Source organism: Tenrec ecaudatus, chromosome 2 (assembly GCF_050624435.1).
Source record: "Tenrec ecaudatus isolate mTenEca1 chromosome 2, mTenEca1.hap1, whole genome shotgun sequence".
Classification (NCBI taxonomy): Eukaryota; Metazoa; Chordata; class Mammalia; order Afrosoricida; family Tenrecidae; genus Tenrec; species Tenrec ecaudatus.
Window position 1 is genome coordinate 254,226,120 of NC_134531.1, and position 22,665 is coordinate 254,248,784.

Sequence of the window (22,665 nt, forward strand, 5' to 3'; positions counted from 1 at the left end):
CTTGTGTTAGCCTTTAGAAGTTGCATCACGAAATAACTTCCTGAAACATGCTAGTTTCATTGTAATTTATGAAGGGGCTTTAAAAGTTTATGGAAAATTTAATGAAAATATCATATAATGTTAGCATATAAAAATAAATTTACCCTCCACTAGCACAAGAAAAGAAATAATAAAAATCAGGGGAGAGTTAAATGAGTGGGAAGACAAGAGAACAATGCAAAAAAATCAATACAGCCAAAAGTTGGTTTTTTGAAAGGATCAACAGAATTGACAGACTACTGGCAAGCCTAACTAAGGAAAGGAAGGAGCAAACATCAATAGCCAAACTGAAGGATGAAACAGGGGAAATCACAATGGACCCCCAATTAGATTAAAAGGATAATCACAAAGTTTTCCAATGAATTCAACAATGTGGAAGGCATGGATAAATACTTGGAAAAACAATCCTTCCCTAGATTATCCCAGATAGAGGTCAAGAACCTCAATAGACCCATAGCAAAAAAAGAAATAGATACAACTATTACAACTTATACAAGGAAACTACAGGACCCTACTATAGGAAACCAAAGCTACCTCCACAAAAGGAAGAATATCTCTTGCTCATGGATCGAAAGACTCAATATAGTAAATATGCCAATCTTACATAGGGCACTAGTATATCTTTACTATATTATTATGAGCTGTTAGAATCCCCAATAAAATGATCTTTTCGTTATAAAGTCAACAAATATATTTAGTAAAATTTCTCATTGTTAGAAATTGAATATTGTAAGAGATTAATGTTTTTACCTATACTCCACTGTCTTACAGTTTTTTCAAAGATTAAAACTGCTAAGATGTAAAATACAATGTGCATATATACCAACAACAAAATCATTAAAGAATTATGTCTTCAAAAGTTTAGATTTTAAGTTTACCTGCCCCAATTACTCTCTCAATTCGAATCCTTGAAGGATCAATCTCCTTTGCAAATTCATGGACTGCTAGAGATGGGTCTTCATATGTATCAGGGTCAATGTATGTTTTTATTCCTGGGAAGCGTACTGCAACAAAATAAAAAAAAAATTGAACAAAATATTTTAAAATCCATACATCTTGCATATATTTAAGATTTAGAGTGGCAAACTGAGGTAGCTATTATTGCTAATTGCTTAAACCCTCCGCACTTTCTGACTAATCTCCTCCCTGACTCTGAATCAGAAAACTTTTAGTTGGTGTTAAAAATGTTTTACCTAACTATTAATATAAAATAACCAGGTGGTTTAATTAGAGTGAGTTGACAGTTTATGGAAAAATGCATTTAAATACTTGTTTCTGAAAAGATTTAATCAAGTCCTAGTCTACCAACACCCACACACTTCACATCTGACTTAACTCAGCTGTAAGTTTGATGAGGAAATGGGGTATTTGCTTCCCTTCAAAGCAAGCAAACTCCATAGAGATTCTCCTAGACTATTTACACTCTAATATTTAGCTCGTAAAAATTCATAGCTCAGTCCTGTAGATTTTCAGATATTCTTAAGCAGGAAAGACTAGACCCCATGGCCCACTAAAAGAAAGAAAAACTAAGGATGCTGGTCCTTTCTGTGTTCTTAGTGTTGCTTCCATGCCAGGTTGCACAAGGTCCAGAAATGCCTTTCCTGTTGAATCTAAAGAGTTGGCTTCAAAGGCTCATGACCTGTAGTTGTACAATGTTCCCTTGTGGGGTGCGGAGCTCACTGCTCATGAGCTGTTAGTTTGTTGAATAGCGATGCCTACACAATGTGTGTGTGCATGCTTATGTATTGACTTGTGTATTTCTGAAGTCATCACCTCTGGTTGCCTGTTGGCCTGTTTTCAACTTTAGCTTGCTAGCTCCTGGAGGCCAAGAGGCCATGTTGTATACATCTTTATAGCTGGCTAAATACCTTAGGTATTGTGTTACAGATAATAAGCACATAGAAAACCTTTCTGAATGCAAATTGTAGAAATCAAAAGACCAAGGCTGAATCTGTGACACAGTGGGCAATCCTTAGTTTTGTTACCCTTTCATTTTGAAAGACATACAATACCCCCAGTTAATGCTAAGTATCCTGAAAAATAGAGTGCTACATTTAATCTTATAGCAAAACACATAAAATGAGTTTGAACGAGGCAACAAACTATTTTTGGTGGTTTATGGTAGTTTGCTTCATGAGTTGTTCTATGCCTACTTGCTGCTTTTTTTACATTCTGTCTGTTGTCATTGTAGGACTGTATATGTTCTCAAAATGACACCAATTAAACATATATACTTAGATGATAATTCTGAAATGTTTTTGCTATTCTTGACTTTCCAAACTTTAGACTAGTAGAAAAGAGAACAGATCAACTACACCTTTATTTGTATGGTCTATATGATATTTTATAGCTGGGTAAAAGTTGTGCTTTCAAACTGAGTACTATCAGTTAAAATCCCAGCTATTCTGCCTTTGCTAGAGTAGCTGGTTACTAGAGGATTGCTATGAAATGCCTTCAAGTTGGTCTTCAATTCCTGGTGACAACTTATGTTTGTTAGGCTCTGTTTGTTACAGCTGTTTTAGAGGATGTTCTTAGCAGTAGTCTTTTTGGAGGTAGTTTGCCCTATCTTCCTCCCATTCGGCCAATGGTGTGTGTAGGTTGGCAGCCAATTGTAAGCTGCTTGTACCAGTTTTTTTTTTTAACTAGGGGATTTCTAGTATCTAACTGGATATATGATCAAGCTGTTAACATTATTTTAACTACAGATAACATATTGTTTATTATCCCATGCATGGTTTAAATAATTAAGCTTTTCAATCATTTATGGTAATTTGTACTCCAACAACATAGATTGATTAATTAACTTCACATTTTTCTTGTAAATACAAAATATGTTGTCTAGGAAAAAGCATGCTCAATTTTGAAAACAGTAACTGGTTATTAATTTACTCATCGCTGTCTCCATAAACTTCTATTATCTTTCTTCTACTTCCTTTCCACCTTGGGTTGTTTTCATTGCTACATGCTGGGCCCGTCTGGTTTCATCTATGCTGAACTACTTGTTGGAAAAAGTAAATGTTTCAGGAGTATGGTTTCCCTCAGTACTAAATACCCCACAGTGAATCTTGAATTTCCTTCCATAATGATCTATTCCAGGTGTCTGGAGCCAACCTTCTGCATCTGTTTGTGGTGTTGCCAGGTCTCCCACACCAGACATCAGTTCTCTAAGATGTTCACCTCCCTCCCTCTCCTGAGGACCAAGAATCAACTTTATTGTACAAGAGGATAACTTGGTGGAACTACATAATTTCAAATTTCTTGGCCTGATCCTGGGCAGACTAAGTTAGAAATTTGGAGAGTGAAGGGAAAACATTCCAACACACATGTCCATGTATCACATTTTGAGAAACTACATGATCCTTAGTATTGTCCTAAACCACATTATAAGTTTATAAATTTTTTTACCTAAATCCTTTCTCTCTCCTCCCTGATAACAAAGATAGAAAAGTCCCATATATCTTTTGTTTATTAAGAAATAAAAAAAGAGTTCAATAAGTATCTTCACATATTATCTCAAAACTGAATTTAATTAGTGCGCATCTCATTTTGTGTTAATTCAGTGTCTCCCCACCGAGGAGCAGTCTTGACAATGTCGTTGCAATGGAGACGTGGGGTGGGCGTTGGGGAGGAGAGCCTGGAAATTGTGGAGCTACTACAGAGGTGATTACAGCTTGCTTGGGAAGAGATCCTTCAAATGAATATAACCTTATAGTCGGCTCAAGGATTTCATGCATAGTCTAAGAGTTAAGGAACTGATTTTCTTTTCAGTGTTAATGAATTATAAATTGATTTGTTTTGTGTTTAAATGACACTTCTTTCAAGAAGGAATAAGAACTCCTTAATATTTCTATGGTGAAGTCTTCACTAAATAAATCCAGTTCACGTTCTGGAACCCCTTTGCCTGCTAAATAACTGACTATAATCAGTTAACTTGTATTTTTAGCAAAGTCAGTCTGCTGTGTTTCCAGCAAGCAGAATTGGGAGACGGTAATATCATTTAATGAGAAGCAGGTGTGATTTCTACTACAAACCTGGAAAGAAGAAAAGTCTTAAAGCTGAAAGGTTGGAAGTGATTCCCCCCACCCCCACTCCCACCCTTTTCAAATAACTGGCTGCCAGTTTACAATGAGCACGTTAGGTGCCGCGATTTAAATGTTTAAAAGCGATGGCAAGAGTAACTCCACTACTTACAGTGTCCATTCTGTAGGTGGCTTCGCCTCTTCTCTTCTGACTTCATTTTGGCCTTTATGTACCACTGGCACCTTTTGAGAAAACAATCAGAATCACATTTTTAAATTATGCCAAAAAACAACCCAAACCACTTAAAATACGAGCGGCATCGAGACCTTTATCTTTCCTCTCACCATAATCGAGGGATGGGAATAACCTGGCGATCCTACAGAGAGTATTGTAGAGAAGATTGTAATAGATTAAAATGATAAACTGGACTTGAATGATTAAAACCTAGTTATCTGTTCTCCCCTTTGATACACTTTGTGCTTGATCTGATTGTTAATATTTTCTTTTCTGATTTTTTCCCTTTCATATTGGGATTGTCCTCTATTGTATTTCGTCCTTGTTGGTAGCCTTCTTGAACCTCTAGTATGGATTTCTCTATGTTTTTTGGTATATGAAACCTAGGACAGGTGAATCTATAGAGACAATAACTAGAATAAGGGTCTCAGGGGTGTATGGCAAGGGATGTGTGCTGGGGGTGGGGGGCGGGGAGCTGGTGATGGGAAGCTTAAATCAAAGAGTACAAGAAGGAAGAAGATATTTTGAAATGGATTGTGGTAGCAATTTTACAATGCTACTCGATATGATTGAACTATGGCATGGTATGATGTTTCAATTAGGCGATAAGAAAAAAAGATACATATCTTTCATGTACAACTTTGTGCACAAAGATCATTTTTAAACGATCTGTATTCTATGTGCATATATAAAAACCTCTTTACAACCTCTATAGAGGTTTCTGTTATCTCAGATAAAAACAAAATACGGTCAAGGGCCTTGACTTATCCCAAAAGTCGGACCCTTGGGAAACATCTTATAACCAGAAACACCAGAACTTACTTTTGCATTTGATTTGTGGCAACAAAGTGTTGGTGGAAAAGCATTAACAGTTAGAGTCAGAGTGAAAACAAGGATGTTTAGTTCAGAATCTTAGCACTAACGTGGGTTCTTTACGCACATTTTGCTGGAAGCATGGTCTGTTCTCTATCGGGGGACACTGACTCTCCCAAGTTCAGAAGCAGGGACTCATCTCATAGGGTTTCTTCAATGGGCTACATTCATCAACAGCCTTATGATGTGACAGTTCATCACATTGCTCATTCTAAATGGTTTAACGTAATACATCTGTGCTACACAATGCAGTCATTAATGTGAAATTAGACTAAAATCCTATAGCGAATTTAGTATTTATTCAGAAGTGTCTTACAGTCTTCCAAGAATTTCTAAGGAATGGTGTTTAAGAGATACTTCAAAATGAATATTTAATTTATTTTATGTAAATGAAATTGTACTTTTCAGAATGTAGAATGGTAAAGCAGTTTTTGATGTCATGCAAACTGGCATACATAAACATTGAAAGCTGGCTACAATTTAGTAAAAATTTTTCTTCATTAAACTCTCTTTCTTCAAGTGGTATTTAAATTATGCTCACAGAATCCCAAGGAAAAGTATCATTTGATATCATCTTATGTTTATTTGAGTAAATTTACTTTAGCCTACAAATGCATTTTTATTGTACCATAATACAATAATATTTTATTTATTTTAGGTAATATTTTTGATATATTAATAAAATGCATTCCCATACAGATATATGTGCTATGACTAAAAATTATACTCAATTATTTAAAAAATGAAATTAAGAAGATAATATCAAATCCCTTTTTAATATTAGAGGTCTTTAGGAATACTAGGATTAAATATGGCACTATTGTTTAAATAAAATCATATTTCAAGTATCCTAGATATTTTAAAAGGGGACTTTCAAACGTAAAATAAAAATCTTGCTGAGTCATCAATAACCAACATATCTAAATTATTCTAGTTTAGTTAAAATTATGCATTTTATGTCTTAGAGCTCCTTATGTCTTAGAGCTCCTTATGGGGGCCCTATTACACTTAACTGAATGATCTTTCCAGATTCAAAATCTTATCATCTCTAAACTCTGTGGAACCTCATTTTTAAGTATTATCAAGATTTCAATGCTGCAAAATTCACCATGCATGGCAGGAATTTGTGGTACAGAGGAAAATGAGAATATGGTGTGGTGTATGCTACCACTTACTACTATTTTTCTAATATGAATTTTGTAGCACATAGCAACCCACAATGGGTTGGTAATTTGACTTATTTCTTATTTAACCAAGTGCCAGTGTGACTTTATATGCAACAAAACACTTCGACTTCTCATTTCTTTCCTTCTTAAAAAGTTGCACTTTTTCTCTTTCACTATAATAATTTTGTTGTAGTTGTGTCCTAGCAATCCTTCTTATATGATTTCTCTTGCTAAAATATCTTAGTTAAATTGGGAAAATTTTTATGTTACTGAGTGAACAAGCTTAGGCCTATGCCAGAATGTGTAGTGTAGGGTCTTTGTTTGTTGACTCTTGCTAGTGAATAAGGTCATATTTAATATTTGTAGACTTAAACTCAACAAACAAACAAAACTTGCTTCCACCCAGTCAATTCGGACGCACAGCGACCTTGTGGTTCAGAGTAGAACAATCTCTGTGGTTTTCTGTGGCTGTACATCTTTGTAGAAGCAGATAATCTCCTCCTTCTCCCGTGAAATGGGTAATGGATTCAAATTGCTAACCTTTAAGCTAGCAGCTCAACGCATACCCCACCACACAACCAAGGCTGTCTCAAACTCACCACCATTGAGTCCGTGCTGCCTCAGAGCGACCCACCCGTGAGCTTCCAAGACTGTAACTGTCCACGGGAGGAGAAAGCCCAGTCTTCCTCCTGCGGAGCAACTGGTGGTGTTCCCTGAGCATGCGGATTGCAGCCCAAGACAGAACCACTACACACCAGGGCTTAAGCTTTAGTAGTTTTCTTTCTAAGCCAAGGACAGATCCACCTGCCACTTTGTTGCATTGTGTGGCTTGTGTGTTGCTGTGATGCTGGAAGCAGTAATTTAGGGTCATCTAGGGTGGAGAAGGTCAGTGGAGCTTCCTGATTAAGACAAACTAGGAGGAAGGACCTGTCAATTTATTTCTGAAAAAAATTGGTCCAGGAAAACCTTATGAGTACCATCGGAACCAGCAGGCACGATTTCTTTTTGTGTAGCTATGGGTCAGGACCAAGTCGACAGCACCTAACAAAATCCTCCTAAAGATGAGTTGGTTTAGAGACGACAATTTGTACTCTGTCCCTTATAAAGATGGTTGTTTCAAAGGTAGGCTGATGGCAAAGAATCTTCAGAGATTAGCTCCAGGAGAGAAAATGGAGAAGAGTAGGAACAGGGCTGGGAAACATCGTGCATTAGTGGTGCCATGATATGCCCACATTGGTACATCTATTTAAATGAGTTTATGATGATTTATTCTATTCTTTAAAATAAATGTTTTCCTTCATTAAAAACAATCCCTCAGTCAAATCATGACATTGGAACACCAAGCTATCTGCTCCTGGAAAAGATCTCAGCTTGGGAAATGTTATGGGACAATTCTGCTCTCTCCCCTGAGGGTCATTATGAGTCGAAATTGACTGGACAGAACCTAGCAACCACATATGCTTTGATATCAGTGGTTCAGAGTCTGTTACATCATATTTCCAAGAAACATCCTTTTTGCAAGTAAAAGAAAAAATGCTTCTGCACTAGTTATATTAAAGGAACACTTCAAGAAGTCACTTCTGGGGTTTGTATTGATCATTAAAGGTTTTTCAACTGCTCTTACCAAGCTTTTGAATGTCTCTATAGTCAGGGGTACATGGACCAAGATAAGCAGCCATGGCAGTTGTGTCCCCACATAAAACTCCCTGCCAGGGCCAAGTCTTTTCGCCTCTCTACAGCAGCGCTTTCCTGAAGGTTAACTCATTGAAGTGTACACGCTCAAGTTGTGTCCCATTGATGGTGACCTAATAGGACAGGGTAGACAGGTTCCATAGGGGTCCTAAGGCTGCAACTCAATGGAGACAGACTGACCTGTCAGGTAAATCGAGACTATCTAACAATACTGAGGACGCGCACATCTCGGACATAGTCTACTAGGCTTCGTTACCTCCCAGTGATTAAGCAGAACAAAGTCAGGATGACGAGGAGCGTGAATCCTCCCACAGCCGCGGTGGCTATCACGAGAATCTGCCCCTGTTCTGCTGCCAGGTCGGAAGCTGAAACAAAGATGCCGGATTAAGATTTCCTTAGCCAACAGTTCACAACCTAAGTAGAATTGCAACTTTCTACCTGCTTGAAAATACGCTAGTGGTTATCAGAAAACACCATGTATACCTTGTATTTCAGTATTTGTTTTATAGGATCTAAACTGAGGTGTGTGTGTGTGCGTGTGTGTGTGTGTGCGTAGGGAAACATTATGAGTCTGTTCCCCCTGAAAGGGTTACTTAGGTTCAAAGACTTTATTAAACCTTGATCGTGGGACTGTTTGAATGTTCCAGGAACGTGGCGCCACTGTTGGGGGAAAAGGATAGTTCTTGTTGCAAACAACTGCTTTAGGTCAGAATGTGTTTATGTGTGAGACGTTTTGATAAGTTTGAGAACATCTTGTGCTTGAACTTGTTGTGGTCTAGTATAGCTCCTGCATTTGAAACTTTGTGAACTTCCTTCGTGGCGTGTTCAGGAGACCAGCAAGTGTTGTAGCTCAGGAGGTCTGCTTTCCCTTCGGTCACTTTCTCTTTCCCTCACGGCTCACTCTTGGGTCTTGTGTCGCGTTATCTCATGAGTCTACGGCAGCTCCCAGCTGGCTGAAATGCTGCAGGGAGGATTAACCTAAACCCTGAAAGTCCAGGTGATAGCCCACAGCACAATTCTTCATTTTTGTTGCAAAAAGACCACTTAGTGGCTTGCCTTGGTTTGTCCTTGATGGAGCTCAAGGTCCTGGGGGTTTCATAGTCATGAGTCATGACCTGTGGACCAATTTTCTAAGCTCATCTTTCTAACATAATGTGTGTGACCTAATCACTGTTCCATTTGTACTTCTCTGGCCCCACCTGTAACAGTAATGTATTGATCAGCCACTGGTGACAATTTTGTGACAGTTTCCTGTATTTTCCATGTCTTTTTAAAGTAACTGTATGACTGTAGATCCTTGGATGTCATTATGACTTTGTGCTAATAGTCTTCCTCATCCAGATGATGTGTCTTTATCTTTTTTAAAAAAATTATTGTCCTATTTAAGACTTAATAAATGTTCTCCTTAAAAAAAAGACCAACAAAAGAGACGAACTCTTAGTACGCTGTATTTTCACACCATTTATACAGTGCAAGATTAAATCTAGAGTTGGACCAAAGGATCTTATTTTTATGTAATTGCTCATTTTATTTCCTCCTAAAGACTTTCACATTAACCCGGGTGTGGGCCATTTCCAGGTTTCTGTGGAAAGATTATTGTTTATTTAAATTTTAAAATGACCTTAATTTACACCTTACAGTTATAAATCCCCATCGTACATGGATGCTTAGATGGTTTGGAAGATGAGACTAGACAACGTATGTTAACAAATATATTCCATTTCGATGGGCAATAGCATACTTGATAATTGAGTACGCTGCAGGTTTTGTTAATCCCACAAGAATCTAATAAGACATATGACTTCAATTAGTTGACTTCAATTAGTTTACTAATACTCGGCATTTTCTATGGTTTTAAACATCTATCCTTTTATTGGTCAGAATAGACAATTGTTTAATAATAGTGGTAAGGAAATTAAGTATCAGAGACGTCAGAAAACTGCTCAGGTTCACTTCAGCTTCTGAGCAGAATGGGCACCCACGGTTCATTTCATGACTTCTTTCTGGTCACACCCACTGTCGTGATTCCTTCCATTATGATTGGTTCAAAATACTAAACCAATTAGGCCTTTTAATACCCTGTACCTCGAATCAAGCTTGATACATTTTTTGATTACTGTACATAAATGATACTTATTAATCTCATTATAGGAAGCAAATTGAATCGAAAGGATGTATATAACTCAAAATTAAATCACTCATCTCCACAATAGTAATTTATTAAACCAGAACACTTTTAGGCTTCCAGGCACAGAGATGTTTTTCTGGGAATCAAGCATGCACTATACTATGTGGAAATTTATTTCAAGAGTAATAACATCCTCATAAAAATGATATAACTGTTAGAGACTATCTGAATTTTACATGCTATTGTTAAATTAGTATGAAAGCAGTCACAGCATTTACAGAGGCTTGTAAAAACATTTAAATGTAAATAAAAACAAAAGACTAATGTTCAATTTGAAGTAAGATGTTTATGAAACCTTGGAATTAAGTTTTACTGGCTATGATTTAATCGAGATATTTTCAGGCAATCTATTGCAGTGTTGAGTCTAGTTCATAATCTGTGCAGAGACAAGTTAAATAGTTGCCTCTTATTCAATACATAATGAACTGAAGGGTTTTTTATTAGGTCCTCATTAAATTTCCTAATCTTTAAAGTAGCTCTGATATCATGGGAATTAATGTTGTGTTCTAAAAGGTCACATTTTCTCACTGAAAGTTATTGAATGACAAACTGTAAGGAATAATTGTTACAGTAAACATCATCAGCTTTTAGAAGATAAAGAAGAGGGCATTTAAAAAGAACACATTATTTCCTTAGCAACTGCTGGGCTTGTAAATTATGCACTAGAGACCAAGAGTGTTTAACCTGGGCCATATATTTTCACAGTATTCAGACGCTGGTAATTTTTCCACACAATATATCTAGAGTTCAGATGGAGGAGGAGAATATGTAATAGGGTACTTTTTGAAGATCAGTTTATTAACAGGAGAGTGTTATTTGATTATAATGATTATTTAGTAAACAGAGTTTTAATACATAACCTTTTGCAAACTTGTGAGTACACTTTCATAAGCTTTGCTTCAATTAAAATTATAATCAAATGACACAATATTACGTTTGTGGCATTAAGAAAAAATTCCTCCTTTTTAAACCTCTTTACTAAGAATTCAAAATACTCCTCTGTTAAGAATGAAATATACAAGTATAGAAGTCATTTGAAAGTAAGAGTGCCTAATGTTAAGCATTTTTATATTAAGAAGATATAAATACAAGCAAATACAGTTGCAAATATATTTATATATGACAAGGGGCAAATAGATCTATGTACACATATTTATAGGTTTAGTATTAAGGAGACAGATGGACAGTGGGCCCCTGCTCAAGTACTCCGTCAACACAAGAACACTTTGTTCTAACAATTCAGCAATCTGAGATGCTCACCTGCCTGGCACAATCACTGAAGACAATGGGTGCTCAAATAAATGTGGTGAAGAAAGCTGATGGTGCCTGGCTACCAAAAGACATAGCATCTGAAGTCTTAAAGGTCTGAAGATAAGCAAGCGGCCATCTAGCTGAGAAACAAACAAACAAAAAAAAACCACATGGAAGAAGCACACCAGCCTGTCCTGAATGGATCGCTGAGCACAAAGCAGGTACATATGCAAAAGGAGGGAAGAAAGCTGATGGTGCCCAGTTATCAAAAGATAGTGGCTGGGGTCTTAAAGGCTTGAAGATAAACAGGTAGCCATCTAGCTAAGAAACAACAAAGCTCACCTGGAAGAAGCACACCAGCCTACCCCGACATGATCACTGAAGACAAAGCGGGAGCATAAGCAAATGCGGTGAAGAAAGCTGATGGTGCCCTGCTGTCAAAAGATACAGAATCTGGGGTCCTATAGGCTGGAAGATAATCACGTGGCTATCTAACCAAAAAACAACAAAACCCACATGGAAGAATCACACCAGCCTGTGATATCACTAGTTGTTGAAGGGTTCAGGTATCAGGCACCAAAGACAAAAAAAAAAAAATCATAGCATTGTGAATGAGGGGGAGTGCGGAGTAGGGACCCAGAGCCCATCTGTGGGAAATTGGGTATCGCCTTGCAGAAGGGCTGTGGGGAGGAGAAAGGCCAGTCAGGGTGCGGTGTAGCAATGATGAAACATATAATTTTCTTCTAGTTCTTGAATGCTTCCTCCTTCCCACTATCATGATCCCAATTCTACCTTACAAATTCAGCTGGACCTGAGGATGTACACTGGTACAGGTAGGAACTGGAAACACAAGGAATCCAGGACAGATGAACCCCTCAGAACCAGTGGTGAGAGTGGCAATATGGGGAGGGAGGAGTGAGGGTGGGGAGGAAAGGGGGAACTGATTACAAGGATCTACATATAACCTCCTTCCTAGGGATGGACAGTGGGGAAGTGGGTAAGGGGAGACGTTGGATGGTGTAAGATAAGGCAAAATAATAATAATTTACAAATTATCAAGGGCTCATGGGGGAGAGGGAAGTAGGGAGGGAGGGGAAAATGAGGAGTTGATACCAAGTAGAAAGCAAATGTTTTGAGAATGAGGATGGCAACATATGTACATACGTGTTTGACACAATGGAAAGTTGTATTGGTTGTTATAAGAGTTGTAGTAGCCCCCAGTAGAATGATTTAAAAAAAAGAAGAAGAAAGTTGTGAATGAATTGCTTGGATTATTATAGAAACATCATCATCAAGAACAAAACTAAATGCAATGGTAATATATATGCATTACACAGTGCACGTGCTTCAAAGTAATTTATTATTTTTATTTTTTTTAACAATTTATTGGGGCTCATACAATTCTTATCACAGTTCATACATATACATACATCAACTGTATAAAGCACATCCATACATTCCCTGCCCCAATCATTCTCAAGGCATTTGCTCTCCACTTAAGCCCCTTGCATCAGGTCCTCTTTTTTTTTTCCCTCCCTCCCCTTTCCCCCCTCCCTCATGTGCCCTTGGTAATTTATACATCGTTATTTTGTCATATCTTGCCCTATCCGGAGTCTCCCTTCCCCCCTTCTCTGCTGTCCCTCTCCCAGGGAAGAGGTCACATGTGGATCCTTGTAATCAGTTCCCCCTTTCCAACCCACTCACCCTCCACTCTCCCAGCATCGCCCCTCACACCCTTGGTCCTGAAGGTATCATCCACCCTGGATTCCCTGTGCCTCCAGCCCTCATATGTACAAGTGTACAGCCTCTGCCCTATCCAGCCCTGCAAGGTAGAATTCGGATCATGGTAGTTGGGGGGAGGAAGCATCCAGGATCTGGGGGAAAGCTGTGTTCTTCATCGGTACTACCTCGCACCCTCATTGACCCATCTCCTCTCCTAAACCCCTCTATGAGGGGATCTCCATTGGCCGACACTTGGGCCTTGGGTCTCCACTCTGCACTTCCCCCTTCATTTAATATGGTATATATATACATATACATATATACATATACACATATATACACATACATACACACACTTAAATCTTTTTTTTTGCATGATGCCTTATACCTGGTCCCTTGGCACCTCGTGATCGCACTGGCCGGTGTGCTTCTTCCATGTGGGCTTTTTTGCATCAGAGCTAGATGGCCGCTTGTTCACCTTCAAGCCTTTAAGACCCCAGACACTATCTCTTTTGATAGCCGGGCACCATCAGCTTTCTTCACCACATTTGCTTATGCACCCATTTGTCTTCAGCGATCCTATCATGGAGGTGTGCAGTCAATGATATGATTTTTTGTTCTTTGATGCCTGGTAACTGATCTCTTTGGGACCCCTCGATCACACAGGCTGGTGTGTTCTTCCATGTGGACTTTGCTGCTTCTGAGCTAGATGGCCGCTTGTTTATCTTCAAGCCTTTAAGACCCCAGTCACTATCTCTTTTGATAGCCGGGCACCATCAGCTTTCTTCACCACATTTACTTGTTCACCCACTTTGGCTCCAGCCGTTGTGTCGGGAGAGTGAGCATCATAGAGTTCCAATTTAATAAAAGAAGGTATTCATGCATTGAGGGAGTGTTTGAGTAGAGGCCCAAAGTCCTTCCGCCACCTTAATACTTGACCTATAAATATAGACACATAGATCTATTTCCCCATCCTCCTATATATATTTGCAAAGTAATTATTAAATATATCTTCACGATAATGTTCAAAAGCCGGTATTTTATTATCTCTAGTTTAAAAGATTCTATTACTTGTGTGAACACACATATTGTAAACAGGAAAGTTGAGAATCCAACTGTGGTTTATATTGTCTCACAGCCCATGCTAAGCCTGGGTCCTAAAACTCCATTTTCACTAACTGGAGAACTGGCCAGAGCTAGCTCTTTCTTGTGTCCAGAATAACCATGGCTTTTCCCGTCTTTGGTTTCATAGGTGTAAAATGAGAATCCATTCAGGCTACAATCAACAACTGCAGGAAAGGAAAACAAAACAAGTTTTTCTGTATGGAAATAAGAATAGTCAGACCCTAGCCTGCAGCTCTTGGTCTTGTACAAGGATAATTTTTACCTCCTTATCATATTTGTATCATTCAACCACAGAGACCCGACTTGATCTCAGGATAAAGCCGTAACCCCTTAACTTCATTAACAAAGCTCTCTAGTGATGGCTGTAACATAGGTTTAGACTTTCATCTATTTGCAATTTCTAATCATGCTGAGCCTTTTCCAGGTCCTTGAATAAGCCAAACTTTCTCTCCTGGTCAATTCTGAATCATTCATCCTTCATGCACACTACATGATTTATATGGATTTTCTGACTGCAGATTCACTCATCTTATTCACTGCCATTGAGATGAATGCAATTTATAGTGACTCCAATAGGACAGAGTAGAGTTGCCTTTGTGGGTTTCCCGAAACTTTTACAGGAATGGAAAAACCTCATCTTTCTCCCTGGTAGGGGCTGGTGGTTTTGAACTCTGACCTTGCAGTTCACAGCCCAATATAAACTACTAATAGTAAGCCTTCAGAATTCGTGTAGAATTGGTTAGGTACATGAATAGATAATCCCATAAACTATAAACTACTCCTTAAAAACAACTCATGGAAATTGAGTGACACCAACTCATAGTGACTTTATAGGATAGAATGGAACTGCCTGTGAATTTCCAAAACTGGGACATCTTTACAGAGGTGGATAGCCCTGTGTTTCTCTCATGGGGTGACTGATGTTTTCAGGAGAGTGACTGGGGGTATCAGCCCAGTGGGTAACCTACCAGGGCTCTTTAAGCTACTCCTACCATTATATGTATAATGTTTCACTGGAAGTCTTTTATTTTTTTTTCTAATCTGTCTTTTCAACTAGACTACACATTTTATGAGCCTTCATTCACAACGATATCCCATAAAGCCTAATGCATGATAATAGCACAATTAATATGTGTTCCACATTTGCATTGAAAGAATTTGATAAGAAAAGGTTGTATTAACCGGTCACGGTCTATATCTCGATCCTTTGTTTGTAGCTAACATTTACCTTTTTTATAACTATATTGTGTATGCGATCGTTATATAATCTGGTGTCAATTTGAGAATTAAGAGTGTCGGGGTGAAGTCTAGCCTGTCAATCAGGATATAGGCCATCATGCCTCTCTTTTGGGAACTCCTAAATTTCCTCTTTGTAGGCAGGAGACACTGTCTCTCTGCTCACTCCCTGCGAGACAACCCTGCGGAGAAGACTCCTGGAGAGAGGCTGATGGAGCCATAGCTGAGCCACGTGGAGACCTGCCAGCACAGAGATGCTTCCACTGCCACTGGATTCACAAGACTTTCAACCCACTGGCCTGTGATCTCCCTGCATTTGGCGTCATTGCATGTGTTTTGTGAGTCTGAAGAGGACTTTATAGATTGGTATAAGACATGGGCTAATATCAGACTTATGGACTTGATCTAGATTGAGTTGTAATGTTTTCTCAATATTCAATTGCTCTTGTATATAAACCTTTCTCTTATACACCTATGAGTGTCTATGAATTTGTTTCTCTAGTTTACCCAGACTAACACAATGCATATAAAGGAAATCTACCCAACAGTAATGTAACCAAAATAATCTAATTACCATGTGTGTTTGGAGACAAAAACATACTGGAAGGAAAGACTTACTTGATGCAGATGTATATTATTACACAGAGTAAAGTTGTCGTTAAAATTAAACAATGAAATCCGTAGTAAGGTATCAAATGTATCTTATGACTAACAAATTGGAAGATGTTCCTTTTCTTTAGGGAGTACGGGCGAGTTAATGGTGACGAGTTGTGTTGCTCATTGTCAGCTCATCAGTTTGAAACCACCAGCTATTTCTGTGGGAGAGAGATGAAGCTTTCTACTCCTGTAGTTAGAGCTTCAGACACTCACATAGGCGGTTCTGCCTTGTCTAATGTAGTCACGGTGAGTTTGCACCACTCCATAGCAGCGTTTGGTTTTCTGATTTTCTTTGCCAAATGAAATGAGGTTGTATTCTTTCAAAAAGTAAGTATAGAAAAATGATACATAGTAGTTTATGGTTTAGAAAGAATACAATTCTTTATGAGGAAGCAATTATCCAAACTGAGTTGCAAAATTATTACAAATTATTACATTAAGAAGTGAGTTTTCTTTAGTAGTTTCTATTCAAAGGGAAAAAATTAAAGTTCTATACACGGAGATCAAATATATATATGTCATGTCTTTAGGAAAGTGTGAGAGGAAAGCAGTTTCCCTATTTTTAACCAAAGAATTTTCTTCTATGAAAGCATATGATTTTGTCTCTCTGCAATCAAGATTATTTTAGTTTATATTTACATTTCAAAGTCAAAGCTGTTATTTGTATTCTGTGTCATTTTCTGTGGAATAGCTTTTTAATGTTAACTCTTTTCTGTTATGAACATCTTTTTAAAGCTACTGAAGACCACAGCTACGTGTTTTTGTTGTTGTTTTGCAGTAAAATGGCTCTCAAAATGATCCGCAATGAAAGTATGGTAAGAACTTAATATATTCATATGCTTTATTTATGACTCTCAATTCAATTCAGAATAGAATATAATGAGATAGAAAGTGTCATATGTGCTTACCATGCTATGAAAATAAATTTTTTAACACTGAAAGTCAGATATTCATAAATTTAGATCGTACTTGTATTTGAATATTGCAACCATCCATAATGAACTGGATTGACAGTATCCAGATTTTAATTTTGTTTTATTGCATTATAATTAATCAAGGAAATTACTAGCTTTTTTTAGAAAAAAATTCTTCACTCATATACAGTATTCAGGCTTGGCTTAATTTTATAAAAGGGAGGCTAATATATAAAGACTCACATGACTAAACTAGCTTTAACATTTTCTATTACGTTGTCTTCAATAGTGTTTCTTTACATTCCATTCCATATTATGAAACCAGGTTATAATGCTTCAAAATACCATTAAAATATTCAGTCTTTCCCATTGCCTAGGGAGCAAAACCATACCATCTTCAAGGGTAGTGAATTATTCCAGGGTCCTCAAACTTTTTAAACAAGGGGCCAGTTCACTGTCCCACAGACCCATTGGAGGGCCGGACTATAGATTTTTTAAAAAGCCAACTATGAACAAATTCCTATGCACACTGCATAGGAATATCTTATTTTGAAGTAAAAATCCAAACGGGGCCAAAACACCCGGCATGCTGGACAAATGTCCTCCGAGGGCCACATGTGGCCCGCAGGCCGTAGTTTGAGGACCCCTGCTAGACAAAGTCTCTATAACTTCCACCAAACAGCTATTTCCCACCTGGATCTGGGTAAGAAGATAAAGGGAAACACTGAATCACCTGTGAGTCATTGTTAACAGAATTCATTGTGTTCGCCATAAAAGACATCTTCTGAGAAGCAGGAGCGGGCCTGTCCTCTGGACCCAGAGACCCATGTGCAGCTAACTGCCTTGCTCCAAAAGACAGTTTTAAGCTCCGAGGAGCAGCAGGGGTGAAGCGGCAGCAGTAGAGCCAAAGGCCAGAGCATGCGATAGAGTGGAGCACTTTCCAACCCACCGAGGAAGTAAAGCTGAGTGGTTTGCCGCAAGCGGCTGTTTATGGGTTGGGTTGCCTCTGGTAACTTAATTTGGGAGACTGGGCTTGCTGACTCAGGGAGCTGGCACTAAGCACTGAAAGATTGAGATTGACTGGATCGAGGTGCCATTCAGGATTTAATTCAAGGAGTTGAGTTCACTGACCCATGGCATTTGGGTTGAGGCTTCCAGTGGAGTGGTATGCCCTTTGGGAATTTCTTGGCAGCCTTGAAAGAGTTTAGTAATATGTCCTAGCGAACAACTCTATTTCCACCTGAATTGTAACTATTATGTTCCACGACAAACCCCATAAAGCTTAGCATTACTTATGAGTCTGGGGTGGGCAGTGCAATGAATGTTGAACCTAGCAGTGCAAGCGGAGGGCTGTTTGAGACAAAACAGCATCGCAGTGATTTACCATGCTCAGAGACGTCCAAGCATAAAACAGGGACATGATCCTCATGCAATTTTCTTCTTTGCCTTCCACATCATGATCATCCGTCCTATCATCTGTACTTTGTAAGTATTTCTGAGACAATGTCCATGACCTCTAATATTCTATTTTCTCAGTTTATATAGGTAGCAACCATATTTCCATGGAGTGAAATTGAGTATTGGCAAGGGAGACAGAAACACACACACAACTATAAAGCGATCATCAGAGGGATAGTCACTTAATACATAGCGCATTGTTTATACAGGAGCTGGTACACCTCACTTCACATATGTTTGCTGATGTTCAAGTCCATCAAACACGTACAGCAGTTTCTGTCACGTGGACTCCAACTCCTGGGGAGGCAACGTGTGCTAGAGTAGAATGGTGCTCCGCACAGCGTTCAAAGGCCACTGAATTCAGAACAAGATTCCTAAGCTTTTCTCCTAAGGTATCTCTGGCCAGACTCGGGGGTTAGCAGCCAAGCATACAAACCCATCACGCCACTCAGGAACGCCGCAACACAGTGAAATGGAAGTCAATTAGAAGTCAATTTTGGGGGAGGACAGCTGGGAGAGCTGAAGAGAGTGTCTCTGCTAGATCAACAGTGGAAGAAGAGTTGGGAAAACTGAAATCTGATAGAGAAATCTCACTTATTCACTAGCAAGGAGCCAGGAGTTTAGGATTAAACAACTCCAAAATGGAAGATCATTTGGGTCCATTAAAAAATACACATATATGTGCATAATATTTTATTTAACAGGGCAAGAATTTGTGGATGCATGATTTGAAAAACATTTTATTCAAATGATTTAAAAATTATTATACAATACTTTTAGTACCTAGTTATTGAGACTGTTAACAGTGAAAAACAGCATATTGTCTGAGTGTTTCAGGATTTTTGCACATTACAACTATATGATTTGTAAGAGCAGAACTGATATTCCAACATCCCACATCATAAAAAATCACCATTTAATTTCTTTGACAATGTAGTTATTAATAAATATACCCACTGTTCATGTGGAACAGGTTAAAAACAGTCTAGGTATTAATGGTCCAACATTAATCCTGAAAAACGCTCTAGCTTTAGAAATGATCTTTTGCCTGTTTATGTCTTTGAAATGTGTTGTTTTCAGAGACTAATGGAAACAGAAAGAGCCCCTGGGGGGGTGGCAGGTAAGCTTCAGGCTGCTCCCACCAGGGCGGGGCTGCCAGCCCACCATCTGCTCCCGGGGAAACATAAGACTGTCTGCTTCTATTGAGATTTGCAGTCTCAGTCACCTCTCCATAGGGTCACTATGGCTCAACATTGACTCAATGACAGTGGATTTTAATAAAAATAAGTTTGAATTGAAAATATTTTCTCCAATATCCCTGTGTAGGATTTTTAAATAGATGTTTACAGGTTTTGAATAAAGTAGATAGTTACAGGAAGAAAATGAATATTGTATTGCATTAAGCTCTTTTTTATACTCATTCGATATTTGATCTAATAAGATTTAACAGATTCAAATGGAAGATTAGAAGCAAAAGAAGACTGGCAAGAGACTCTAGGTTCCCTAGTAAGGCAGTTCCTGAATCCTCAGCTGAGTAGAAACACATCTTGTGGATCATATCTGTGGAAGTACAGATCCTTACAAGGGGGTCCATATTTTTCAGAAGGACATGTCACTCCTGTGCCTTCTTCGCCTGCTCTGCCGCTTCTCTAGGAAGAAGGCAATTCGGTACATCAAATGGTGGTTACATTGGGACAAAAGAGATTTCAAGATTCTTTCTGATGACCTTAATTTACTTGTCAGATAAAAATGCCAAATGACACAAGGGTAATTGGAAAATGTGAGTTTGGTACAATCTGCTGGAGAATCAGAGGCAGGTAGAAAGATGAAAGACTTTAATAGCAGTTGAGATAGGTCTTTGAGAACTTATTTTGGTTGTTGTTATTGCGATTCTTATATAGTCCCATAGGCAGGTTTCATATTTTTTCTTAAAATATCCAAGGCAGAATAAGATTTTCTTTAGAGGTTCACAAATATCATGTGATTACGGTCCTTGAGTCAATAATATTCCATTTCAAATTATCTATAAATATCGCATGCCATTAATATTCAATAAATGCCTATCAGTAAGCATAGATATGTATTTAGATGCATAGTTTCTTAAAATTTATAGTAGTTGGTAACATTTTAAAACATAATTTTAATGTCATTTCCTTTTGTAAATTTATCATTTATGGTAGTTTGAGGTAAACAGCTTTGTAATAAAATGTTCAGCTATTAACCAAAATACAGGCTTATATTGAACCGAGTAGAACTGCCTGTAAGGTTTCTTGGGCTTGAAATCTATGTGAGAGTAGAAAGTTATTTCTCTCCCAGAGAGACTGGTGGGTTCAAACTGCTGCCCGTGTGGTTAGTAGCCCAATGGTATAATCTGCCACGCCACTAGGGCTCCTGGATTTACAAATTCCTAAAGCATTAAAATCACAAAGGTAATTTAAAAATAATTCATCTCTCATAGACACAAGACTTCAAGAACATAATACTGAGTAAAAACGCACAATTTATATTTAGGGATTTTTATACATTTCAAAAGGAAGTTTTTCATTAGCTCTTCTATTCGTGCAAAGCTACAAAAAAAAAAAATCAGTATTTAATGTGATAGGATTCAAGGAAAAAAAGGAAACCAAATCGTACTTTCCTTTCCACATAAAAGTTTCTCTTTAATGATATAACTGTATGTGCATTCATTATTTTATTGTATTGATTTATTGTAACCTACTCCGTGGTTGATTTAAAAAGTGGTATGCATGTGTAAGAGTCACCATGGAGGGTGGAAGAAGGCTATGGCTACAGAAAGACGTGAAGGAAGGTGTGTGGAGGTGATTAGAACCTGATTGCATGTCACTGAAGTAGTGACTGGATGTTGGGGCATTGTAGTTCAAAGGAATAATCTCACCAATAATATGAAGTCATGAAACAGCACAGCGTCCTGAGGAATTGTTTCCCTGTGATGTGTGATGGTGGTGACATCCAGCTCAAGAGGTAAACTAGGATATGGGAAAGGTATGCAACTGATAGAAAAACGAATATTCATTCGACCGGTCAAGATGTCCTTTTTATTGAATTGTGTCCCTTCAAAATATATCTTGTAAATTCTAAGCTCTATACTTCTGGATAATGAACCCTGATGCAGAAGTAATTAAGTGCTCACAGCTAATGAAAAATTTGGCAGTTCAAACACACCAGCTGATGCATGGGGGAGAGAGGTGGCAATCTGCTTCTGGAATGGAAGCCAAGAGATCCAGTGGGATAATTTGTCCAACAGAGTCTGCTTTGTTCAATTGTGAGTTGGAATAGCCTTTATGGCAATGTTTATTTTCAACATTTCATCAGTGGGTGAAATTCCTTTTGAAAATAATTTCATTATGATAACAAGGTTGTATCCGTGTAGAGTGTGTCTTAAGTCAATTTTTTAAAGATATTTTAGAAAAACTGAGGCACAGAGGAAAGCAAACATCAAGCCACTAGGTGATTTGGGGATCTACAGGAAACCAGGAAACAAGATCAAAAGAGACAAGGTCCTTCTCCAGAGCTGAGAACGAAAAACTCCCCTAGAGGTGGCACCCGGAGTTTGGACTTCTAGCCTTCAAAACTGAGAAGAAATAGATTGTTTGGGTAAAGGCACCCATTTGTGGTCATTCTGACTGAGCAGCACCACAAGTAAGGCAGGAAGCTTGTGTTTTCCTCAAGTTACAATGAAAACTCAGGTGCAGAGTAGAGTAGATGGAAAGTTGAGTTAATCCAGAATTACAGTTTTTATGGGAGACAGAAACACTTGCAAAATGTGAAGGCCCTACAGAAGTTGACACCCACCGAGAAGAAAGTGGAAATCCCTGAGGACAGTATTGGAGAGCGGCTTTTTCCTGACTCTCACAATCTTTTCCAATTTTAGTTCCATTAACCAATACATTTCCTCTTTTTGTTAAGTTGGGGTTGTGTCTCTCAAAACTAGGTGTTTTATTTAATACATTAAAGATGAAAGAATTATACTGTATTTATCCATATTCTAATAGCCAAAGAAGAGTAGATGAGTTTGCAAATTTGAAAAATTGATACTATTAATATCTTACTGCATATTATTTTCCTTGAA

At 38.1% G+C, this 22,665-nt stretch overlaps 1 protein-coding gene across 1 annotated transcript in view; it reads right to left on the reverse strand.

The window, feature by feature from the left end:
- The window catches only part of EPHA6 (EPH receptor A6), a 1,136,602-nt gene that overhangs the window by 331,227 nt on the left and 782,710 nt on the right, over positions 1 to 22,665 (reverse strand). Inside the window, 3 exon segments of the mRNA XM_075543438.1 lie at positions 918 to 1,043; positions 4,231 to 4,301; positions 8,281 to 8,389. Of these exon segments, the coding sequence (XP_075399553.1) occupies positions 918 to 1,043; positions 4,231 to 4,301; positions 8,281 to 8,389 (306 nt within the window).